Genomic DNA, 26660 nt, shown 5'->3' with positions numbered 1-26660 from the left:
GGGAAATTCAAATCAAAACCACAGTGAGAGCCAGATACAGTGTCTCACACCTATAATCACAGCAGCTCCGGAGGCTGAGGCAGGAGAATTTCAAGTTCAAAGCCAGCTTCAGCAACTTAATGAGGCCCTAATAAGCAACTTAGTAAGAATCTGTCTTTAAATAAAATATTTTTTTAAAGGGTTGGGGATGTGGCTCAGTAGTTAGGCATCCCTGGGTTCAATCCAAGGTATTAGGAATGGGGGGTGGGGATCACAGGAGATACCTCTAGAATGGCTATGATCAATCAAAACCTGGAAAATTAAAAGGGTTGGTGAGAATGTGGAAAAAAAATTAAAGCCACTTGCATTGCTGGTGGGAATATAAAATGAAACAGCTAGTCTTAGAAGTACCTTGGCAATAACTCCAAAAATTAAACAAAGAATTACCAAATCCCCTGCAAGCCCACTCCTAGATACACAATGAACAGTTTTGAAAACAAGGACTCAAACAGATACCTGAACATCAAAGTTCACAGCAGAATTATTCACAACAGTCAAAAGGCAGAAACAACCCAAATGTCCACTAACAGACAAATGGATAAACAAAACTTGTTACCTTAATTCTTCCCCTTACTTATAAAAACAGGCAGCAGTGAGCAGGACCAACACTTCTGTTCAATTGTGCTCACTATTTACCTATGAACCTACCAAAAAAAAAAATTCCAATATGTTTGTTCCCACAGTGATTATCTTACTAGTGATATTTGATGGATAACCATTCTACCCTACCTGGTTCATTTATTCTGCCAAATGTATGCCTGGTGTTGTGTTTTTTGGTCTTGAAACACGTTTCACAAAAATCAAAATCATCACAGTTTCTGCATTTGAATCTGGATCCATTGATAGGAAACATTTGACAGCCATCACACCTATTTTTAAAATAATCATTGAGTTGATAAGAAAAAGATGAATTTATTTATTAAAATTAATTCAAAAGAAAACCCTTCCTCCCCAAAAGAATTTAGCAATCATTAAAATTAAAACTCACGTAACCCCAGGATGAATACTAGGCACCAACTCCATTTCTGACAATAACCCAGTCCAGTGAGATTGCTGAGGGAAGTCGACAATGATATCTTTCCCATTGGCACTGAAAGCTAGGGAAGCATGAAAAGCAGATGAGAAATCTTTATCATGAATATAAACCCACAATTAAAATTAAAACATACCTAGCCATGTAAAATTGCAGCTACTTATGTTTTACAAAGAGTCCTCATCTTTTAGAGGTATGTGCCTTGATACTTAACAGATAAAATGATATATAACATCAGGAGCTAGCTTCAAAATAATCAAGAGAAGGAACCATGGAAACAATTTTAGCTATAAATTGACCACAATTCAAGCTAATAGACACATAGAGATTCATTATACTATATTTTCTACTTTTACATATGTTTATAATTTTCCACAGTATGAAGTTGTGTTGGGCTGGGGCCTGGGGAGGGGGAGGCACTGGGGACAGAACCACTAAGAAACTTTTAATTACACCACATTCAAAATTCCTTTTGGTACCTTGAATATGTTAAGAAATAAAAAACAAACTAATAATGTTAAGACTTCTCTTATCCTTTGATAAAAAGTAATTTGCCACTCAAAACAGTGACTTAGAGGGCTGGGGTTGTAGCTCAGGGATAGAGCACTTGCCTGCACATGTGAGGCCCTGGGTTCAATCCTCAGCACTACATAAAAATAAATAAGTGAATAAAATAAAGATATTGTGTACATCTACAACTAAAAAATTTTTTAAAAAAGTGACTTAGAACCCAATTCTTCTTTTTAAAATTTGTCTTTGTTTTGATTTACAAATCTTTAAGAATATCTTAAGCAAAGAAAATTGTTTTTAAAAAGTAAAATATTAAATAAGCCATTTGTTCTTACATAACCTGAGAGGCTCTAACAACATCCCCATCTACTAAGGAAGAACCACCCTTGTGGCATCAGAAGGGCTTAAAGATACAACAATTGCTTATTTAATTCTTTCTTGTGCAAGTGTTAAAATGAACATAATATATTTTTCATAGTGTGCCATATGTTTGGCAATCTCAATTTCTCATTAAATATAACCTGAGGAAAATTTTATGCTTCCTGGTCCTAACTCCCATTATTTCCATATTTCTATTTCTTAAATACAGTACTAAATTTTGTACTACATAAAAGTCAAAAAAAGCAGTCCCTAAGAGCCAGAGCTGGCCTGACCACAGGCAAAACAACTGACAGAATAAATTAATAGAACTCCAATATCAAATAAAGTCACTCTGTGACTAATGGATCAAGGCAAAAACAAAACGTTTCCTTAATCATGTTTGATCAAAGCCAGGCATGGTGGCACCTGCCTATAATCCCAGTGACTCAGGAAGTTAAAGCAGGAGGATTCCAAGTTTGAAGACAGCCTCAACAACTTACTGGGACCCTGTATCAAAACATTTTTTTTAAAGGGCTAGGGGTACAGCTTTGTGGAAGAACCACCCTGTGTTCAATCACTATTACTACAGAAAAACAAGGGGTGGGGGAGAGGAGAAAAAGAAAAAGAAATCATGTCTAATCAAGGTTAAATCTAATTCAAACCACAAATTTAACCACGTCTCCTTACACTGGCTAATATGAATGGCTACTTCTATAGCAATCACAATTTTAGCTTGGCTCCATTCCTCCTGCCATGTAGATAATATTTATTTAGATACACAATCTTAGAATTACCCTTAGCTTCCTCAAACCCTCCCCCTAGTACTCAACACAAGCCCTGCTGGTTCTTGCTCACACTCAGATCCCCAGGGTATATGTCCTCCCAAATTGCAGTGAGTTAATAAATTGAACTTGATTCAACAGCAGATGCACTTTGGGGCCTTTGGCCTTGTTTTTAGACAGTCAAAAACTGCTACTGAGCCAGGTGTAGTGGTGCACACCTGTAATCCCAGTGACTCGGGAGGCTCTGACAGAAAAATCTCAAGTTTGAGGACAGCCTCAGCAACTTAGCAAGGCCCTGTGTCAAAAGAAAAAAGGAAAAAAGGACTGATGATGTAGTCAGTGGTAAGGCACCACTGGGTTCAACCACCTGTACAAAAAACAAAAAAATCCAACCACTACCATGAGGCTTTCTTCTTCATGAGGTGGGGCTGTGTGCCCTGAGTTAATGAAAAGTCAGCATTTGGAATTTTATTCCCTGGATAACATTACCTTTCACAATTCCCACACTTTGATGAGTCACAGATCCCCACTTGTACTTTGGTGTGGTAACAGAGGCTTTCACTCGTACTTTATCACCAATCTTGATGTGAGAAGAAGAACTTGGTGGAGGATAGCCTAGAGAATTCAACAATAAAATGCACTTTAATTAGCACTCATTACTGGGAACTCTGTCTCTAACAGACCAAAGAGCTTAATAAAGAATGTGCTCACCTATAAGTTCCACATGAATATATCTAACCCAGTAAGTGCCGCCCTTCTGCTGCCAATCACACTGAACGTTGAGGTCATGTAATCCATCTCTATCCAGTTTGATGACTTTGCCCACATCGCCCTCACACACTTCTTCATATGTTCGACAGCATCTAACCATCATTCCCACCTAAAATTGAAATGAAATTAAAAGTCCAGGGCAGTGTATCTAGATGAAATGAACCATTATTAGTAATGTTCTATTCTTTAAAAATTTGTTTAGCACCCAGAATGCAGATCCAAGTATTATTTACACTAAATGAAACCAGGGTTCTTTAGAAAACTGGCCGGCTCTATATCTGGGGCAGGAAATATACAGGATAAGCCTGGATCAACTTGGCTATAAAGTAAGTAAAGGATCCAACAACAATTATTGGGTTCATTCAAAAGAACAGTCTGATCATCAAAAAGAATCACACCTCAACCACAACAAATCCTAAAGCCAGTGAATTAATTCCTCCTCATGATAAAAGCAAACCAAAGCTTTGTGGGCACCTTTACAAGCACCAGAGCACTAGGGCATCATTCTGAAAATTTATCAGTGCCCATCAAAATAAATCATGCATTTATTCTGTGTTTCCTATAAAAATGGTATTATAAAAAGTAATCAGAGTTGATAAGAAAATTTTTCCACAGCAAGAACTAAAACCACCATAATGCAGTCCCTAATGATTAGTCTAGGTTATGACATTTATGGCTATTAAAGTTATTGGAGATGAACAATTTATGGAGGGCTTCATCATGGAAGGAGTAAGCTGACAAGACCCAACCCACCCAATTCTGCATGCTTGTCAAAAAGAGGCAAAAGGGAGCATACTGCCACCTACGAATTCTTCCTGCCTGAAAGTCAAACTGAGTATAAACACCTTCCAATTCTAACTCTTACTTTATTAAAGAAAATAGAGAAAAAAGAACATGTTAACCATGACCACAAGGAACCCACCTCCAATTCCAGAATGTAAATATTTAGAGGATATAGCTGTGACCACACAAACAAAAAAAATTTAATTGTAAGGAAGGGGAAGGGGGAAGAGAAGAAGTATGTATTATGACTGAATGTTTGTGTTCCCCCAAAATCCATGTGTTGAAACCCTAACCCTCAATGTAGCTACATTAAGATCTAGGGCCTATGGGGCTGGGGATGTGGCTCAAGCAGTAGCGCGCTCGCCTGGCATGCGTGCGGCCCGGGTTCGATCCTCAGCGCCACATACAAACAAAGATGTTGTGTCCGCCAAAAAATAAATATTAAAAAAAAAAAAAAAAAAAGATCTAGGGCCTCTAAGGAACTGAATATGGTTAAATAAAGTCATAATGGCAGGGCCCTAATACAAAAGGATTAGTGTGGGGGTTTGTTTGTTTTGTTTTTTTATTTAATTTCATTTTGAAATATTCTTTATTTTATTTTTTTTAGTTGTAAATGGACACAAAACCTTTATTTATTTATTTATTCATATGTGGTGCTAAGGATCAAATCCAGTGTCTCACACATGGTAGACAAGTGTTCTACCACTGAGCTACAACCCCAGCCCAAGATTAGTGTATTTTATTTTGTTGTTTTGTTTTTTGGTGGTACTAGGGCTTGAACCCAGAGGCCTTCTACAACTGAGCCACAATCCCAACCCCTTTTATTTTGAGATAGGGTCTCGTTATTTTGTTGAGGCTGGCCTCTAAGTTGGGATCTCCCTTCCTTAACCTCCCAACTTGCTAGAATTACAGAAATGCACCACAGGTGCCCAGCTAGGATTAGTGTTCTTATAAGAAGAGATATAGAACTCTCTTGCTTGCTCCTGCTCCTCTTACCCACTGTATGTATGTATACAGTGAGAAGGTTGGCCATCTATAAGCCAAGAAGAGGGCTCTCAGGAGAAACCAGGTTAACCCCTTGAACTTGGATTTACAACCTCCAGAATTTTGAAAATAATGTCTGTGTTTAAGTTATCAAGCCTATGATATTGCTATGATAGCCTGAGCTGTCTAAGGGGTGACTACTCTAGACTAAGAGACTTATGATATACCAAAAGTAAGGTATGTGATCTCCTTATATCCAGATTGGTCAGGGGAGGGAAGGCAGATTAATCATAAAGAGACATTTTTAGGAAAACCCCTAGCAATCACTGGGTATGAGATGATATTAAGGAATTGTTTATTTTGTTGGGCAAAAGTAATGTCATCATGTTACAAAGGAAATCCTTCATCAGAGATGTATAATGACAAAGTTATAGGTAAAATCAGGTATTTCTAAGATTTTTTTTCTCTAAAATTACTAAAAAAAAAAAAAAGAATCTAATTTGAATGAGAAAACAAAGGATTTGGGTGGATAAAGGACTATACAAAACAGATATGGCCCAAGCAAGTTAGCTGGCATTAAGAAAGATGTAAGAAAATATAGAAATATTTGTTTCAAAATAAATTATTTACAAATAAATTTTAAAAGGGTCACAAATGGGGATAAGAAAGAAATAATATCTCTGTACCATGTCTACTGTGGACAGGTCACTTGTGTCCTCCAGTTCTGGCCCCAATTATCCACCTTTTGCAATTCCATCCTCTGGTCACTTTGCTGCAGCCACAGTGGCCTATCTAAATACCTGGACCTCTCCTGGAAGCTGCTGAGCTACCCCTTCACATCTGCAGGCCTGTATATTCCCAACAAGCTCCCAACCATCTTCCCAACAAAGCACCCTAACTCCAATCCCTCACTCTAGCCTGTTCTTTCTTGTTGCCATGGTATGCATCTCCTCCTAATAGACCATGGAGTTTATGGGATAGGTCTGATTTTTACCTTCCACCACAAGAAGACAGGCTCTCTAAAAGCAGGGGCCTCTGTTCACTGAAGCTCAGCATGTAGGAGATGCTCACACATATGCCAAATGAAAAATGAGCTAGTCTCCAGCCTAAGACAGTGACTCACCTGAATGTTCTCTCTTACATACACAGCATAATCATCATTACTCAAGAAATCAGCTCGCTTTTTGTAAGTCTGACTCTCCGTCACAACGGCACCAGTAGACTACAAGAGATAAATACATTAAAAAAAGAGAGAAAGAAAGAGAACTAGATAAACCTATTTAATAAGAAATAAGTCTATGAAATCTATCATTTAAAAAAATAAAAACACTAGTCTTTCCTATAAAAATCATCATTTAGAAACAACAGTATAGTGGGCAGAAAATGAATCTCAAAAGCTATAAATGTAGAAAACTTTCAAGGCATTTCCAAATGAATCCTTTAACACAATTTACTCAGATCAAAAATCAGTATCATACAAAACACAATCTTTTAATAAAATATCATCTAAGGCCTACCCAACATCATTAGATGTTTAAACAAGGGCATGTCTTAAAGATTAACTAATTATAATACAGAAAACCCAACCATCACTTCAGAAGCAAAATAGATAGCTCTCTTCTGTGTCCAGAACTAAAGAGATTCTAATGGACAGTTCATGAGAGATATAATTGCGTCTTTGAAGGAACAGAGAAAACTGACATCAGAGGTACTCAGAGTATAACACAGGCAGGGCACAAGATGGCACTGACCACAGGGTAGGCTGCATCATCCATGTCTTCCACCACCTCCTCATCTGAATATTCATCAGAGACTGTGTCTGCATCTGAGAGTTCTGTGACTTGGACATCAGAGTGGTCCAGCAGCCACCCCACCAAGGACTCCACACCTGAGACAAGCACATACAGAGCACCATGAAGACCAACAACACTAAAATGTAAGCAAACAATAAGCATCAACAAGGAAAATTCAATACCTGGCAAACCAGACGCATTTCCAGAAGCGCCAGTGAGTGACTTTAGAGCAAACTCTATGTTCCTTCTAGGAAATCCCATTTCCATGAGCTGCACCACAATAGGCAGAGCAGGAACCGGTGACTGTTTGCGCTTCTTTACCCTGGCAGGGCGGATATGCTGCACAGAGACTGGAGTCGTGGCCTCACTGGAGCTGCAATCTTCAAACCCTGGGCTCGAAGGGTGAGTGGACTCCACAGCCAAACATTGACACACAGCCAATGCAGCAGCCTGGGCAGATGAGAGGTTTCTGGGAGGCGTGTGAAAGTGCCCTCAGCTAATTTATACTAAGAAAAGGTGAACAACCAGTGTCTACTAAGAACTACTAGATAGAAGAATAGAACCTGATTAACATGTGTACTTTTAAGTGACTTGATAAACAGGTTAGAAAACAACAAAGCCAAATTTCATAGTTTACTGCAGAGGAAAGATTTGGTGGTCAAATAACTGTTCTGACTCCTTCAGCAAAGAGTCTAGTAAATCAGCCAAATATCAATGTCCATTAGACAAACCTTCACAGCAACCTGGGTGGTGAAAAAGTAAGCACAGTGAGAGGGAGTAGAGAAAGACATCCCTCACCATAACTGAGCACCAAGCTGCTCATCACAGGCATTGACTCATCCAGTGTAACACAAGCCAGAAACACACAGGACACTCTCACATACCACCAAATCAAACCTCCACTATTTTAAGGTAAAGTAATAATACGATAAAGTATATTTAAGGTAAAGTAAATAATACGATATTTAAAAATAAGGGAACTAAAGATTACACTTTGGGAAACAGATTATAATCAACTGGTAAACATGTGTACCACCAAGATTGGTATCTGAGAACTGCCCACCTACTTGCCAATCTCTGTTCCTCATCCCCAGCTGCTCTCATGGTGCTAAATATCTGTTATTTTGAACATGTGAGGAAGGAACCAGGAAGAAACTGAGGACACCATAGATCCTTCCAATGTTTAGGAAGTGTTGAAAGCCTAGGATTTTGCAAGGAAGACTGAGAAACTTGGAAGCAACAAGCTTCATCCTAAAAGCTCATAATTCAGCCAAGTTGAGCTAAAAGTTTTGGTTCTGGAAATGGGGAGTTAAAGGATACTAAATTATCCTCTGTTGATAAAAATTATGAATTCTAGAATGTCCTGTACCCCAAGTCACAGTCTTGCTTCACATGCTATGCTGCACAGGGAGGACGAAGGGCCTGCAGCAACAAAGCATGTCCAAAAGAAGCTTTTGAGAGAATGAAACAAACAAGAGATGGGATATTCATGGGCCTAATGGGTCTCTTTCAACAACATTTCCTGGAAAAAGATCACCCCATGAACATATGAGTGTTTAACCCACGTTGTGTCTGGTTAATTTTTCAAACAATTTATATGTATCCAAACTAAGGTTAACTTCAACCTTCCCATTCTTTAGCTAAATTTAAGGTATTCTGCTGTGTACAATAATGATTAAAGCCTATCTTGCCATAAGAATTATCTGGGTATTATCATTTAAATTTCAGAATACATCCTTAAGAAAATACACATCTAGGGGGAAAAAATCAATCACAATTTAGTACATTGGATTAAAAACTGTCAAGTTTATTCAAATGTACCTCAAGTTCCTGTTTATCAAATATGGCCTTCACAGGTGATGGCTGGGTGGCTGAGGCCAGTAACTGCTGTAGCAGAATCATTGGGGGCTGCGGCCCTTCAGGAGACATGTCCCCAAGCTCAGGAGATGCAGCTATTCCATCATCTGAATTTTAAAACAAAATGTGTATATTGTATTTTCAACCATAAACCCTTTTATTTTATTAAAGAGAATGCACTGAGTACATTAAGCCAGATTTAATTTCTGCCTCTTTATGTGACAATCAAAATCTTCAAGGCTCAATATCAAACATAAACTAGACTCTACAGATATAATTTTCCACTCCCTGCTTTTCGGTCTCTGCCCTTCATTTGTACATCTGTTTAATTTGAATCAACAAAAGCTACTTTCTAGATTCTGCCCTTGGTCCAATTCTTATGCCTTCTCTTTTTTATGTACTCATTGCTTCAGTAACCCCTGCTTATCAATACATCCAAGTTGGTATTTCCAGTCCTCACATTTCCTTCTAAGCCTTATTCAGATAGATTACTAAGTGACATCAATTCCAAATCTGTCACAAGGTCAAGATGATGTCTTTTTGTCCTGTGAGTGGCTTTAGATGAGTCCTCTAAAACTATGTTTGCCATAATTCCATCAATATCAACTACCACAAGATTCACTTCACACAATTCACAGTACTTTTTTCACGTACTAGTTTTGTTTGGTGACAACTTCAACAAATCATCTAGACCAGGGGTTGGATATCTTTATCATAAAGATATTTACTTTACCAGATAGTAAATAGGTTTACAGACCACCTGGTCTCCATCACAACTACTCAACACTGTACTGTCACTAGACGAAAAGTAGCAGAGACGACACGAAAACCAGTAGCTGGGCCTGTGTTCCCAATAACCCTTTATTCACAAGAATAGGTGCTGCAGCTATTTGTCAATCCCCATTCTAAACAGCTCCCCGTGGAGATGGTGCTCTGCCTAAAGCATGAATAATCCTGACTTAGCTCTGGCATCACTGCTCCCAGGCAATAACGAAAGAGCCAATCCAATTCCCAGGCTCCTACTTTCCAATTTCTGCTATGATAAACTATCTTCAGGATTCCTAACATCTATAATACTAAATGAATCTGCATTTCTCACCAATTTCTCCCATGTTCAGCAGATTTAATATTAATTTCCCTGTATCTATTCCTCTTAAGATTAAGAAATAAACAAGCCTGAACATTCCACTATTTTTTTTTAAATGCACAATTCACTGTTCTCCATATAACTCAAACTTGAAACACCAGCATCTTTTTACTTTTTTGTTTCTAAAAAACCTACCACAGCAGTGTCTACTGAACCTTCTTTCCACTTTTCATGCCCTTCCCCTGGAAGATACCTCATCACCTGACACAAGAGTAAGTATCCCTCTTCCTATCCCCATTCCAAATACTTCTACACCTCACTTGTTGATTAACACCCCAAGTATCAGCTCTTGTCATGTTGTCTCCTGCCATAGCTTTCTCCGTTAGCCTCCATCTTCATCCTGGTATTCCAGGTACTTTAACCAGCCTTCATCCCACCTCTCCAGCTTTAGCCCCACCACTCACTGTTAAACCCTGAGTGGCAAACAAAGAAGAATTCCTTAATACTCTCTCCCAAAATCTTGCAGTCTTCATTAGTCTTCCTGCTGTTTCCTCCACGGGCATGGAGATTTCTTTTCACATGGCAATTGTCTGCCACACCTTTGAAAGGCCACCTGTCCTTGTCCTCAGTGGCTGCTGTGCCTAGAATCCTTATAGAACTGCATTCACACACCTCACAGCACACTCACCACTCAAGCTTTCAGGGCCATCTGCATCAATTTTCTCTCACCATCTTAACCCTAGATTACAATGATCCTAAACAATATCTAGCACAATGTCTATTCATTAGTACTGGATACTAATAATCAATGATCAAAAAATATTTCACAGCTTTTCTTTTTTTCATATTAAAAGTGATATGAATGCTCACTTCAGCAGCACATATACTAAAACTGAAACAATACAAAGATTAGTATGGCCCCTGCACAAAGATGATGCACAATTTCATGAAATGTTCCATATTTTTTTAAAAAAGTGATATGAGCTCATTCTCGAAAATTAAAATAATATAGAGGAAGTATAAAGATTAACCTGTACCCTATTGTTGAACAATTATTGTCACTATTTTGCTAAACACATGAATCTATGGTATATGTATAAACAGATAAACATAGCACTGTGTTTTTTACTTATTTATTGTCCTCATGTTTCCATGACAATAAACATACACATGTATCATTCTTTTGAATGGCTTCATGTTATTTCAATATATGACTACACCACATAATAATAATAATGTAGTATTTTGACTCCAATGTCTCAACATTTAAAAAGAAAGGAACCATGATGGGCATCAATAAACTATTCTATTCATGCCTTTTCATGTGACAAATGTCCACAAAAGGATAAAAATACACACACACACATGCATTTAAAGTTGCTTCCTCAAATGCCCAACAAATAGTTGTACCAACTTGAATTCCCAACTTAAATTTTAATACACTAGCAGTGCATTAAAGGAGTTACTTTATGTGCACAAGAACCACCCTTGGGTCTTGCTGATAAAATGTAGGATTTGATTTCTTCCATCTAGGCACAGCTGGGAGTCTACGTTTCTGACACATCCTTATGTGCCCTTAATACTGCTGGTTCAGGACCACATTTTAAATAGCAAAGCATATAAATAAATAAAATAAAGGTCCATTGACAGCTTAAAAAAAAAAAAGAAAGTAATGTCTTTAAAACAAAAAAGATACCTGTATGACCAGTTCCAATCTCCTGAACAGCTGGCTGAGACAAGATCTGCCTCAGTTTATCTTGATGGGAAAGCAGCGCCCTCCCTGCTTTCAGTATGTACAGCTTTAATTGCTGACTCCGCAGTAGATCCAAGTCTACTTGTCCTATGGAACAAAAGAACTCAGTAAGAACTACACACTCTGCTTGGTCTCTCCCCCTTACCAGCTGTGCCACCTCTGCAATGGGGAAATAAATAGCAATAGCAGGTATGGGGAAACTCAACAGAGAAAGAAGAATGAGCCAGAAATTATGGGTAAAGCTACAAGAATTTCCATGGAGTAAAGAATGGGGTTGGCGGTAGGGTTCTCTTAGAATACTCAAGGGGCAAGGAAAGGAAATTCAAAAGAGTAGTATTCTATACCCAAAGAGAAGAAATGTTCAAGAAAAGAATATCTACAGTCTTACCCCACCATGCACAGAGACACAGCAAAGTGCATTCAAATATAAAGGCCCCCTGGAGCTGGTACTGAAGAGGCAAGGAGCAACATTCCAAAAGGGTTATTGGGCCACAAGGACTAGAGGGTGATCAAGGAGGAATAAATGCTGGCACTAAGAAGACGGTGAAGGATATGGTTCCAAACTCAAAGACTGACTCAAAATCACTCTCATCACCACACAAGGTTACTTTCCCAACTGGAACTCAACAAATGGTAAAATCCACATGAAACATAAAACATCAGATGTTATATGAAAATTTGCTCTGATAAAAGGACAAACACTGGCCAAACAATGCTAGTTAAGACTAAAACTGTTTCATTGGAAAGCACATGTACTGACCTGCAAAGCCCTGTTTAGGTGATTTCTTTATTTTGTGCTTTTCTAATTTGCTTCCAGCAAGGTTCACCAACTGAGCCCAAACAGAGAGCATGGGCTCTGTGAAAGGCAGGTTGGTCACACTAAAGGCCACGGCAGGAAGCTGAGGAAAGGGCACAGAAACCTTGAAAGTGCAGCAATAAGATTAACAAGTGAAATAGTCTCAAAGTTATTATAACTATGAGTATTGATTCTGAAGTACCACACATACCCCCTAAGTCATTTCACATCTGAGAATAGTTTTACAAGACAATGTTTCGGGCAAGATAGATTTAAGACATACAATAAATACATTAACTATGTCTTTACCAACTGTCAACAATAATTACATCAGAATGATGGTTATTAATCTGAGGTATTTTCTATACATTTTAAGTTTTCTACAACATGTATATATTCCTATAATAATAATAAAAAACAGTGTTTTATAGAAAGCTATAATCATCAAAATAATGTAAATCACCTCCTTCGCGATGCATCCCTAATTCACAAGTTTATGATGATATTAGCTGCTACAGAAGTCATGTCACGCAATGCAATTAAAAACATTTTCTAAATGAAGAAAGATTATTTCCTTGAAGGAATCATTTTACATTTTTAAAAATGTATTTAATTAAAAATAATCTTTATAAATTCACATTTTGAAACAATTAAAACTATCTTATAGGTTGCTAGTGTCTTTCATGTCTTTGAGGTTAAAAACTAGCATGTGAACCACTGCTCTTTATGTCCTGTTAGATGGGTGCTGCTTATCACAGGAGCACAAACGTAACACAGAAAGAAAAAAGTTTTCCTGAGTCACATAGCTTCCTGGAAGACAAACAAAGTACAAGTTCTTTCAAGTTCTAACATTCAAAAGCCAATTCTAGTACCAAATCATTTTATTCAGTAATTTATCACAAGTTCACCTACTGGTTTTAGCTGATTCAGGGGGCAGACTCGGCACATCCGCATGTCAGAGAACTGTACGGTGATTCTGCCCTTTGGGGTGATGCGAGTCACAGTGCCCTCTCCAAACTCATCATGCATGACCTGGCCCCCAAGACGTAGACGACCATCGATTCCTCCAATGACAGCCAGTACGGCCATGAGACCCCCCACTTCAGGGTTCTCAGAGTCAGGAAAGTAGTCCTCTAACAGGGCCTAAGGCAGACAGCAAGCATGACAACAGAAGTCCACAGAGCTCCCCATTCTTACATATTTACAGCTAAACTGAACTAATTAGTTTTTTAGGATACAAGGTCTCCGTGTTGCCCAGGAGAACCCCAAACTCCTGGACTCAAGTGATCCTCCTGCCTCAGCCTCCCAAGTAGCTGGGACTACAAGCAAGTGCCACTCACTGTGTCTGCTTCCAAATTTCCATATTAATTTCTTTGATAACTATGTCCATTAAAAATACTTTAAATATATTTTTAAACAAAAATATAGCATTTAAAGCACATAATTTAAAAAGTTAAATTGATATTATACAAAGGAAAGCTTATTTGAAAACACAGAACCCACCCCTTCAGATGGCTTTCCCATGCAGCTTTGGGTAACAGAGCGGAGCTGGGAGTTGATGTACTTGTTGATGAGCCCGTTCCACTGAGTCAAGGAGTGCAGAGTGCGGAGCAGTGCCACTACTTCTTCAGCCAGAGTGCTGCTGTGGGTGGCAGTCAGAGAGGCCTGTGGGCGGGCTCTCCGCCTCCTCAACGTGGATTCTGAGGAAGAGTCAAAGTGAAAAGCTGCACTGTTCATTGCTCATTAACCAGGGGACACAAGTAAGAGCCACCTACCTCTGAGTAATGGGACGTCAGAAGAACAAGTAGTGAGCAAACTCCCCAAGAAGCCAAACAGCTTTTCCACAAGGCACTTCATGTCCCTTGCTCTTTCTGTCTTGTCCCATGATGGAAGAACAGCTTGCAGTAAATGCACGGCTAAGATCTGATCAGATAATTATAAATAAAAAGGTTTAAATGAAGCCATTATCTGATTAAGGGTTTATAGACTTTTTTCTTCTCTTTTGTCCCTGTAATGCAATTAATCGTGTAAAACTTTGATGTTCCTTATTTTACTTACACACTCAAGCTTATTAATGATACGGTTTATCAGGGGTTAAAAAAAAATAAGCGACAATATAGTTGCATGTATTTGTTTACATAATTAAAATAATTCTTTTCAGCTTGATTCTTAAGACAATTATACTACAACTCCAGTGAGGCAGAAGAGAGCAGCTGTACGACCTAATCATGCAACAGATAAGTAAACTGGAGTTTAGCAACTTACCCTATTCAAAACAATCAAGAACCTAAGCCCTGTCTCCAGTAAATCTACCTTGCAGTACTTCTAGCTCTCTTGGGCACTCATTACTGAATAAAGAACTGGGAATGCTGGCACAAGGATGCTTCTCTGTGGGCTGAGTTTTGCCTGGCAGATTACCTGTCTCTGCAGTGAGGCAGCAGTAAAGGGTGCGTGCCCTTCCACGACCTTCATGAGCAGCGAGATCCACTGTGGGGAGCTGAGGGCTCCGCACACCTGAGGCGTGAGTGCAATACTCCTTACAAACCCCAGGGTGCACCAGCTCCGGTGCTGCTCCCTGCACACCAGCCTGTTTGGAGAAGCTGACAGGGGGGAAAATAAACATGCTTGGCACCAAATCCTTAAAAATAAAATTAATGAGTGCAATTCTCATTTTTAATCAACCTAATGGTTTTTCCCCTCTGACAATAAGCTACTTTACAAATATATTACAAAGGGACTTATTTCAATGTGAGAGGAATGGAAGAAGGCTTTATGCTAGCTCAAAAAACATTTCACAGCATTTTTTAAACCTTTTAAAATACGTGTAGTAACTCAAGCTGGTTAATAAATCTCATCTACTTACTATTTCTAGGTAATAGGGGAAAATTATCTTTAATTTTAATAGCAGTAATTTGCAATAGTACATCTATTATGTTTTTAAATCTTGTGTTTTAAATATCCCCATGATCTCAGTTATACTTAATCTGCACCAAAAATTTCCAATCCAAGTTTAAGAAGTCTGTACAAGCAGAATGAGAATGAGGTTTTCACTAGGTTTACACAATTTGATGCTAACATGACTGGGACCAAGCCTTCTCCCCCTGGCTTCCCACTGTCCACTCAGTTCCCCTCTTCCTTTGCACTCTCCTCTAAGCTAAAGTGTGTGATCCAGAAGCTGGAGCTCCCACAAGTCTCTGCTTGGACTCCCTCCTCCCAAATTGCAGTGCCCATCTGCCATCCCCACTGTGGTCACAGAGACACAACCTTCCTTCAACATCAGACACATGCTCACACATTCACTAACTTTCACTCTCACATGCATTCCCACACATTCACCCACACTAATTCACACAATTACTCAGGCTCATACACTCACAGGTACTCTCACACTCTTCTGGTCATTCACACCTAACACACTCTCACATACATTCATACCACCATCACAATAACAGTCACCCACAATCACAGAATCCAGTCACACACACACCAATTCATGTCCTCATACATGTACTTTGGATAATAATGGTCATCACATTATACTATGTATACAACCAGAGATATGAAAAATTGAGCTCTATAAATGTAATAAGAGTTGTAATGCATTCCACTGTTATATATAAATAAAAAAAAGAATTCAGTCACACACATACATCAGACCTATGATGCAAGTTTACAGTCACACATGCACATTCACATACACTTATCACTACTCCCACGCACACAAACTTATGTGTACTTACACAATTATTCAAATATACCAAATCACACCCAGTTACTCTACACAACCACTTACACTCAAATCCACATACTCATGCACGTGCTTGCCTTCTCACTTCACACTCTTACCTATACTCATACAGACTCCTGCTCACTGACACTTAAAACACTGACATTCACTCTCCCCAACAAAACTCACGTGCTTTCACGTTGATATGCAATGCACTCATATATACATGTGCATACGCTCAAACACTCATGTTCATATACTTCCACAATCACACACATGCACAAAGTACATGTATCTTCCAACATACTCCCTCATGCTCACACACCCTAACCTTCATATATTTTCACTGTATCATACTCAGTCTCTCATTCATACTTGGTAACACACTCATATTGCAATCACTCATGCATACTCAAATATAGTACAAATACGCTCATACTCACACAAACTACAGTTACATACCCACAAGTACATACAGGCTGACATAAATGCTAATTCACATGTACTCAAGCTTTCACACTTCATCCATGTGTAGCTAGTTGCCCATAGCCATATGTTCTCATGCACATCCACACATGTACACACATGCACTACACACCCAATCACATGATATTCTCAAACATACACTGTCAGGCTACCAACACAAACTCTCACCCATTGATTACGAACACATTCTCTCATATTCACATCAATACAGACTGACATTTAGGCACACAAATAAACACATTATGTTCTTAATCATATATGCACTCTGAAATATGTTCTTGTATATGCAAACCTACACTCAATTAACACTCACATTCCATTACATAGAGATATATGCAAACACATTCATCCTCACACTTGAACATACACCAGCCCACTTCCTCAATTCACATTCCCCATACTTAAAACTCTCATCCACAGAAGCTCAAACACTTTATGGATTAAGTCATGTCCCTCCCAAAACTGACATTCACTCAGAACCTCAGAGTGTGATCTTACTTTAAAAGAAGTTCTATGCACATCATTAAGAACTGAGATAATATAAAACTTGATTAGAGTGAACACTAAGAGAAAAGGACATAAAGAAACAACAAGGAGGAAGACATGTTCAGACAGAGGCAGAAACTGGAGTAATGCAGCCACAAACCGAGAAAGCCTGGAACCACTAGAGGCTGGACAAGACAAGGGAGGATGCTCCCCAAGAGCCTGTGAAAGAAAGATAGTTCTGCTTATGGTGTGACTTGAGAACTCTGATCTCCAGAACTTTGAGAGAATAAATTTGTTGTTTTAAGCCAATGTTATAGGTTGAAATGTCCCCCTAAAATACATATATTGATGCACTGACCCCTAGTAACTCAGAACATGATACTGTTTGAAAACAGTGTTATTGTAAATAATATTAGATAAAATTTGTTTGAGTAACATTTACTGCTGTCCTTACAAAAGGTAAATTTGGATACAGACACACAAAGAGGGAAAAAAAAACATGTGAACATGAAAGACAGAGATTAGGGTCATGTGTCTACAAATCAAAGAATGCCAAAGATAAATTTGTTAGCAATACCCCACCATGAACTAGGGGACAGACCTGGAACAGATTCTTCCACGTGGCCCACAGAAGGAACCAGTCCTGCCAAGGTGTCCTGTTGTTTATGTCATACAGTTTATAGTACATTGTTGCAGCACCAATATAAACCTAATAAACACACACTCACACGCTTTTCATCCATATTTGTTCACATACACACAAACTTGACAAATTTATAGCCCCCCAACCGATACTGACTCTCTGGGCCCACAGTTATTCATTCCATACATGTCTTATCTGTTGTTCCACTTTCCACTAACATTCGCAGCAGTCCACACAGAGTCTTGGTGGCTTCACTCTGCATGATTTCAGCATGAACTCCAACAGAGAGACATAGTGTTTGTAGTAAGTTAATAGTGCTGGTCAGCATCATTGCTGTGGGATGAATATTCCTTTCAATTTGTTCAGCTTCTGAAAAAGATAATCAGAATTAAAAACTATATTCCCAAATAAAATTGGAAGATGGCCCTGCACATAATTCTTCATCTTTTATTTTTAAAAACTTCAATTTTTAAAGCAGTTTTAGGTTCACAATAAAATTAATAGAAAGGTACAGAGATTTTACCTCCTTTTTTTTTTTTTCCACTTTGAAACAAGAAGCAGATCTTTACAAGAAAAGACGGAACAAAGGATGCACTAGAGGTTTTCCCTGATCTCTTCTCTTCTCTTCCCTTTTTTCTTTCCTCCTTAGACAGGGCTTAATTATGTTGCCCAGGCTGGACTGAATAACTAGACTCCTACCTCTGACTCTCAAGGAGCTGGTGCTATAAGCACATGCCATTGTGCCTGGCTGTCCTAATCATTTCTGCTTCCAACTTCCTCAAAGAAAATGAAACTTTTAAATTGTTATTTTAAATAACTAAAAAAAAAAACCCTAAGCATATAACTCAAAAGCACTGAGATAGAATGATTACAAAGTTTCACTACTTTGGAAAAACACCTTATCAACTGTCAGGCTGGTTTCTGACAAGCTAATTCCAACCTGGATAAGGGCAAAGTGCCTCCATCTGTGGGGCAGCGAGACTGGACACTCACATGTCCAGCCTGAATGTCTGTGGGACAAAACAGCCATCTTTCTGTCACAGGTACACCTCTGCCTGGATTCTAACTCCTCAGTGAGGAAAGCTCCCAAGTAGACAGCCAGGCTTGTTTCCCCTATTGAGTGGGTAGAGGAAGAGACTACACATGGTCTGGAGCCACACACTCCAATTACAATGCCAGATGCACTGATGGGAAAGCCAGTACCCCCCATCGGTGGACCACATACATCACTCCTAGAAGTTCTCAGTGGCAGGCATCTCTGTTCACACTTGAGGGGCCCCAGTTCAGAGCAGTAGCATTAGGAGCTGAACCCACATGATCCAAGCCCACACTTGTATTCTGTGGCACAGAGTCTCCCACCCCCAAAAACTCATGCCACCTATTCTCTCCTGAGAACATCCTTGCAGGTCCCATCTGCTCTTTATAAGAGCAGTTTCTGAAGACTAATGGAAAAGCACATACAATTGGCATAGAGCCCCATGAGATAGTTCAGGCCTCTATAATGGACTCAGCAAGACCAGTCACATGATGTTTCATTCTCATGTCCTAGTGTCTTTTGCATATATCTAAAAAGTGTCATGAAGATCTCCTCCCATAAACTCAAACTAATTTCTTTAGACAGGATCAAATTTTCTGGGTCCACCTCCAAACTCTCCCTTCTGCTTTTTCCTGGAGGCAAAAAAAAAAGTACTACCTTTTCATTATGTGACCTAATGAGTCAAGAACCAAGGAGGAAAGGTAAAGGAGGAAAACACGCGGGTTCAAGGTAAAGGAAGCACATAGATCCATGTTCTGTAGAGCTTGAAGCTGGTACAAAGGGAGCAAAGGATCCCAAGCAGCATAGGCTATGCTTAATCCACCACACCATGACTCATTCCCTCTGACAGGCTCAGCACCAACTACACAGCTCCATCAGAAGTGAGGATGCATCTTTCCCTCAGAGAGAGAGCAGAAAGGGTTGAGGAGGACATGCAGAAAATGAGTTCCAGCTGGGCAGCTGGTGCCCAGAGCCACTTTGTATACCTGCATCAGAATCACCTAGAAGATAGGCAAGGTAGAGCAATCCTGCTATTCCCACAGTACTCTGGAAGCTGTGGCAGGAGAATCACAAGTTCAAAGCCAGTCATAGCAACTTAGTGAGGCCCTAAGCAATTAAGTGAGATCCTACCTCAAAATAAAAAGTAAAAAGGGCTGGGGATGTGACTCCATCAGAGGTAAAGCACCCCTGAGTTAAATCCCCAGTACCAAAAAAAAACCACCTTGAAGAGTATTTAAACCCAAATCCACAGAACACTGTATACAAAGGAGTCCTGACTACTGTTTTACGTTCCCTAAGAAAAATAACAGCCAACTAACACTTGAACAATTTTCCAGACTGCTCTGGACTAAATAAATGCCTTCACAAGTCACCCACCAGAATCGTCCTCTGTGTCTGAGTCCTCTGCTGAGGGCTGTGCAGAAGCTGGCAGCTCAGCCAGCTTGAGGTCATACTTTCCTTCTTTCCCCATCCTGTAGGAATTGGTACTGCCTGTGTCCCACTGGACCCTGATCCACCCATCTTCTCCCAGTTCACCAATCACACGTCCGAGGCCTGGGGGTGGTCCATCCTGGGAAAGCCAAAATAAAAACCAGTCAAAGAGGGCACATGCCCTGCTGTATCCACCATGGTCTCTCTCTAACGACCTGCACATAAACATCTCAATCAGCCACCCTCCTTGTGAAGACATCTAAGTCAATGTAAGCAAACTTCACAGTAATAAACTAGTCCAAAACCTATATTCAAAATGTACAATTCACACCATTTTAAGTTAAGTGCCATGAAATAACATGCTCATGTTCCTTTACCCAAGAAATAATGTCCACCCAGGTTATTATTTCAATTTCCACTGACAAAATGCAAAGGCAGGCTTTCCAGCAAGGTCCTGATGGGCTTTTCTTTGACCCTCTCAATCCCTCATGGGGCACTTACTGCAAAAGCAGAGACACGAAAAGAGCCCCAGTTCTTTGCATTCCCCCTCTTCTGCTTCCCCTGGAACTGGGCCCCACACCAGACAGTCTGTTTCCTATTTCTAAGGGAGAAACTATGTTTAGGATGCTGCTACCTTTCCCTGGACATTTTCATTTCTACAGTACTGTGACAAAGCCCATGCTTAACAGTATAGCTGGTATAATTATATGAAGGTGAACACTGCCCTAACTTAACTAGGGCAATGATAAGCAACCTCTCCCTGGGGGCACTTGAGAGAGATTTGGAAGTGATATGAGTCTGGGCATTTCATGGGCATATAGCCATGAGCTCTCAGAAGCAGCATCTGGGCTTCCTGCCCCTTCACAATACCAGCATTCAGAATGAGAATTACTTTTTTTTGCTCACTCTCAGTCCAGTTCCTGTTGCTCATCAAATGAAGCCATATGCCAGTGAGGTTTGTGTTTTTTTTTAAATATCTGCCACTCTTTCCAGCCTTGGTTCTCCTTAAGGTGTCCCTTGCAGTAGGATGCTGTTACTCTCTGCTTGTTTTGCCTCTACTTAGCTGCTCAGGAATCAACAACTAAGTCCTCCATCAATCACACCTGCCCTGAGTTAAGACAGTTAAATATTCCAGTTTCCACTAATATCATATACAGCAGGATGTGCTAAAGATAACCAGTGTGTGGTTCATGTGTTAAATCAAATCTCAGAGTACCTGATCGCCCCATTTCCAATCCACACCTCTCATGACCCTGGTTCCAATCTTCATCATGGCAGCCAGTTCTGGCCCTGAAACAGGGAGCTGCACAGGAGTTGTTTCCTTCCGTGTTTCTTCCAAAACCGTAGCAGAGGCTCCTCGGGCACAAGCATTCATATCTTCCTCAACATTGTCACAACTAGGACCTGTCAGAGCATCAAAAACAATAGCTCAGGGCTGGAGATATTGCTCAGTAGTAGAATAGTTGCCTAGCAGGAGTGAGGTCCTAGATTTGATCCCTGGTACTGTCAAAAAAAAAAAAAAACCAAAGAAATAGTTGAGCTGGTAAGTAGCTACAACACCCTATTTTACACACAGACACACACACACCAAAAAAAAAAAAAAAGTAAGAACTGATGAAGACCTTAAAAAATCCATACTGTATTTTTAATCAATTTATTCAATAAAAAGTGTGGAATTTTTCCTGATTAAACCTAGTACAAAAAGAAGGTAAAGGAAGGAGCATGCTCAGAAAACAAAACGATATAAAAATGCTCAAAATAGATATTAATTCTATTTCTAGGAATGACTCCCTGCCCAAAAGAGCAAAATAAGATTTTAAGTTAGAAAGATACTTAACTTAAAGATAACTACCTAAATGCCTAACAATGGAAAATTAGCAAACTTTTAATTACCATTTTGTACAAGAAATAGATGACAGCACAGGTCGCAGACAGGCATATTACAAGATGAGTACTTGGCTGACACCTGGGAACCTGAATCTCAGGAGGGCTCCCTTATTCCCCAGGTGAAGAGCATGGCTCACTGTGTCTAACTGTTTGCACAAACACTGTGGTCTATGCTATACCCTGCTTTCCTCTGGGACTGGGAACTTGGTATGTATCAGGCAGGGGTAGCTGCCTGATCACCCCCAATGAAAACTCTGGGCATCAAGTGTTTAATGAGCTTCCCAGGTAGACAGCACTTCATGCATGTCATCACAAGCTGATAGAGGGTGAGGTTGGGGGGGGGGGGTGGATTAAGGGTCCTGTGTAACTGGTCTGGGAGAGGAAGGACTCCATAAGCTTGTTCCTGGTTTCCTCAGGATTTTGCCCAGATACCTTTTCCCCTTGATGACTCTGCATTGTACCTGTTCAGTGTAACAAATTGTAGCTCTTAGTACAACCACCTGCCAAGACTTGTGAGTTCTCCAGGCAAATTAAATCTGAGGTAGAAGATTAGAAGCTCCAGACACAGGGCAGCAGGAGAAAGATTCTCTACTACAACTCTAACTCTTCCTCAAACACTGCAAAAGCACTGGTTGATAAAATAAAGAATGAAGCAGGCAGGGCAGGACAAATATTTGGTGCCTGGATGGCTGTGGAGTCATCCATGTATGGAACAGAAACTGAGCTGTTCTCAATTGAAAAGAAGTAACATTTGGGCTGGGGATGTGGCTCAAGCGGTAGCGCGCTCGCCTGGTATGCGTGCGGCCCCGGGTTCGATCCTCAGCACCACATACAAACAAAGATGTTGTGTCCGATTAAAACTAAAAAATGAATATTAAAATTCTCTCTCTCTCTCTCTCTCTCTCTCTCTTAAAAAAAAATAAGCATTAAAGAACTATTTAAAAAAAAAAAAAAAAGAACATACTATTAAAAAAAAAAAGAAGTAACATTTATCAATGTATCTGAAAACAATAAACTAAGCCCCAGGAGAGTAGATCCCTGGCTGCTTTTGGGCTCATTGAAGCTACAAGGGAAGAAAATGCAGTCCTCCTTACTCCTTTAGCTTTTGTTTTCTCCTCAGGGTGGGAGAAACAAAGAGTCCAAATGGTCCCAAAGGCAGGCTTAGGTGCGCCAAAAATATGAAAACTTTGTGTTCCTCTCTCCTCTAAGCATAAAAAAGGTTAAATCCCAGGGCAAGAACAAAGCTTTAGGGTGGGGTTGCGGCCTATTGGTAGAGAACTTGCCTCGAATGTGTGAGGACCTGGGTTCAATTCTCAGCACCGCACATGAATAAATGAATAAAATAAAGGTCCATCAACAATTTTTTAAAAATATTTTTTTTAAAAAAAAAGAACAAAGCTTTAAACTAAAGAGGGAAACAGTCTTTTCTTCAGCTTAGTAGCTGCCTAGGCCACAGATACCCAGGAGCAAAGAGGAATTGCCAATTAGCTACAATGTCCCAACTGTCCTGTCAACCTTAAAAATGCTAAATTTAGTACTAGGGGCTTAAAATAAAATTGCAATGAGGTAAAAGGAGTTCTTTTTTAATTGTATTTTTCTAGGTGGCTATCTTTTTTTTATTGGTGCATTATGATTATACATAACAGTGGGATTTGTTGTTACATATTAGTACATACACACAATACAACAATGTAAACTGGTCAATTTCATCCCCCAGTATGTCTCCTTTCTCTTCCCCTCCTCCCTAAAAGGGAATTTCTTTAAATAGTTTATATTTGAAAGCTATTGTATCTGGATTATAAAGTTAATATAAAATATTATATGGTTATGATTTCTTAAGTTCTAGAGATCATATTAATAAGGGAAATTCAAATATAGAAATTCTCTTGTTTTTCTGAGTACCAGTTGGAATTCAAACTCATGAGTACTGTTAACAGAACAAGCCCCTATAATTAATGATTTGTGCTGCCTAGGCCACAGGTACCCAGGAGCAAAGAGGAATTGCCAGCCAGCTACAATGTTCTAGCTGTCCTGTCAATCTTAAAAATGCTAAATTTAGTACTAGGGGCTGAAAATAAAATTGCAATGAGGTAAAAGGAGTTCTTTTTTAATTGTATTTTTCCTAGGTGGTTATCTTTTTTTATTGGTGCATCTGGAACAACATAAAAAGAAGGGCAATTTCTAGGAGATACGACTGTGTCATTTTTTTTAAAGCGATTCTTAGTTGCTAATGAGGCATTAAGTAATCAATCAGATGAATGACTATTAGAGGCCAGCTGTGTTCCAGCCTGATGTTTTTCAATGGGTCAATGTGAACTTTAAGATAAAAGAGTCTGAGAAAAACCTTCTTTCTCATTTGCACTTGGGCCAACCATTGGCCTTCAAGCATCTCAAACTTTTCATCCAAAGAATAGTACTATCAATCAACTAGATCTAAGAGACATATACAGAACACTACATCCAAAGAGTAAAATACATATTCTTCTCAGTATGCATGGACTATTCTCCAGGATAAACCATGTATTAGACCACAAAACAACTCTTAAATTTAAAGATAGTAAACTCATACAAATGTCCTTCAACCAAAATGGAATGACTAGAAATTCACTCACTTGCAGAAAATCTGCAAATATGTGGAAATTAAACAATACACACTTAAGCAATCTCTGGGTCAAAAAAAAAAAATCACAATGGATGTTAAAAAATATTTTGAGGGGCTGGGGATGTGGCTCAAGCGGTAGTGCGCTCGCCTGGTATGCGTGCGGCCCGGGTTCGATCCTCAGCACCACATACAGACAGGGATGTTGTGTCCACCGAAAACTAAAATAAATATTAAAAATTCTCTCTCTCTCTCTCTCTAAAAAAAAAAATTTGAGACATATGAAAACACAACATATCAAAACTTAGGTAGTACAGCAAAAGCAGTGCTAAAAGGGACACTTATATTTATGAAAGCATGCACTTTAAAAAGATCTCAATCAATAACTCCATGATTGAAGAAATTAGAAAAATAAAACAGAAAAACCAAAGTTACCAGAAGGTAAATGAAATAGAGAATAGGAAAACAATAGAAGCAACAAAACCAAAAATTGTTGTTATTTTTTTAAAAGTCAGTAAAATTAACAAATCTCTGTGGAATAACTACAAAAAAAAAAAAGAAGAGACAGAGAGAGAAGATGCAAATAAATAAAATCAGATATATAAGTAAGAAAATTACTACCAGCATAAAAATGCTTATAAAAGAATATTATGAAAAATTGTATGCCAATAAACAGGATTACCTAGATGAAATGGATAAAACTCTAGAATCACACAAATAACCTAACCTGACTCAAGAAGAAATAGAAAATCTGAATTGATCTATAACAAGTAAAGAGATTGAATGAGTAGTAAATTCTATCAAACATTTAAAAAAAGAATTAACACCTACTTTCAAACCCTTCTTAAAAAGAGAGCATTAGGGAACACTTCCTAAATCATTCTGTGAAGCCATCATTACCCCAATAACTGTAAAACTATAAAGTATTGCTAAATGAAATTAAAGACCTAAATAAAGGCAAAGACATCTCACATTCATAGAATAAAAGTTAATATTACTAAGATGGCAAAACTCCCCCAAAGTGACCTATAAATTGAATATAATGCCTAGCAAAATTCCAAAAGGCTTTTGTAGATATAGAATATAATTCATATGAAAATGCAAAGGACCCAAAATAGCCAAAATAATCTTGAGAAAGAAAAGCAAAGTTGAAAGACCCTGATGTCTCAAAAGTTACGATTCAAAAGTCACTACTCAAAAGTCTGTAAATGTTACTACAAAGCCACAATGTTCAAAACAGTACTAGCATAAATAACAGACATATAGAATAACAGAAAGAAACTTAGAATCCAGAAATAAAACCTTCAATATGTACAGACAATTATTTTTCATAAGGATACCCACATGTTGAGGGAAAAAATGATCTTTTCAACAAATGACACTGGGAAAGCTGGAAAACAACAACAAAAAGCTGGACTCTTACCTAGCATCGAGCAAAAATTTATCTAAAAATGGACTATAACTTTAAATATAAGAGCTAAACTTTTAAAACGTACAGAAGAAAACATAGGGGATAATCTTCATCCTCCTTAAATTTGACAATGGTGTTTTGAATATGATACCAAAAGCAGATGACGACCCCAAAAAAATAGATTTCATCAAAATTGAAAACTGAGTGCATCAAAGGGAAAATAACCCACAGAATGGGAGAAAGTTCCTCAAATCATATATCTCGTAAAGATCTACAGATATGTAAAAGGCTAGCAACCAGGAATATCTTTGGAAGAGTTTGAGGATTGGTGTCAATTCCTCTTTAAATATCAGGTACACTTAAGTGATATTGATATTCCTACAACTCACTACAAAAGGCCAGCAAA

At 38.8% G+C, this 26660-nt stretch overlaps 1 protein-coding gene and 1 non-coding gene across 6 annotated transcripts in view; one reads left to right on the top strand and one right to left on the bottom strand.

Moving 5' to 3' along the window:
- The window catches only part of Herc2 (HECT and RLD domain containing E3 ubiquitin protein ligase 2), a 184226-nt gene that overhangs the window by 78156 nt on the left and 79410 nt on the right, over positions 1 to 26660 (bottom strand). For 4 of the 5 annotated variants that reach the window (XM_071608567.1, XM_071608569.1, XM_027924988.2 and 1 more), the window contains 17 exons: positions 21574 to 21761; positions 20304 to 20496; positions 18077 to 18259; positions 14967 to 15148; positions 14324 to 14471; positions 14052 to 14248; positions 13461 to 13691; positions 12513 to 12651; positions 11696 to 11839; positions 8877 to 9019; positions 7238 to 7505; positions 7014 to 7150; positions 6386 to 6484; positions 3436 to 3604; positions 3214 to 3339; positions 1028 to 1136; positions 769 to 908 (listed from right to left, as the gene is read on the bottom strand). In XM_071608567.1, the coding sequence (XP_071464668.1) occupies positions 769 to 908; positions 1028 to 1136; positions 3214 to 3339; positions 3436 to 3604; positions 6386 to 6484; positions 7014 to 7150; positions 7238 to 7505; positions 8877 to 9019; positions 11696 to 11839; positions 12513 to 12651; positions 13461 to 13691; positions 14052 to 14248; positions 14324 to 14471; positions 14967 to 15148; positions 18077 to 18259; positions 20304 to 20496; positions 21574 to 21761 (2796 nt within the window). The remainder of the gene's footprint in view (positions 1 to 768; positions 909 to 1027; positions 1137 to 3213; positions 3340 to 3435; positions 3605 to 6385; positions 6485 to 7013; positions 7151 to 7237; positions 7506 to 8876; positions 9020 to 11695; positions 11840 to 12512; positions 12652 to 13460; positions 13692 to 14051; positions 14249 to 14323; positions 14472 to 14966; positions 15149 to 18076; positions 18260 to 20303; positions 20497 to 21573; positions 21762 to 26660) is intronic. The other variant, XM_071608568.1, reaches the window with a different exon arrangement.
- Positions 10862 to 10965, top strand: LOC114085135 (U6 spliceosomal RNA). Its single transcript, XR_003581420.1, has one exon. It is a non-coding gene; the product is annotated as a U6 spliceosomal RNA (small nuclear RNA).

The sequence above is a fragment of the Marmota flaviventris genome, chromosome 2, assembly GCF_047511675.1.
Source record: "Marmota flaviventris isolate mMarFla1 chromosome 2, mMarFla1.hap1, whole genome shotgun sequence".
Lineage (NCBI taxonomy): Eukaryota > Metazoa > Chordata > Mammalia > Rodentia > Sciuridae > Marmota > Marmota flaviventris.
Note: the sequence above shows the minus strand (reverse complement) of the source record. Positions and strands in the feature narration are given on the sequence as shown.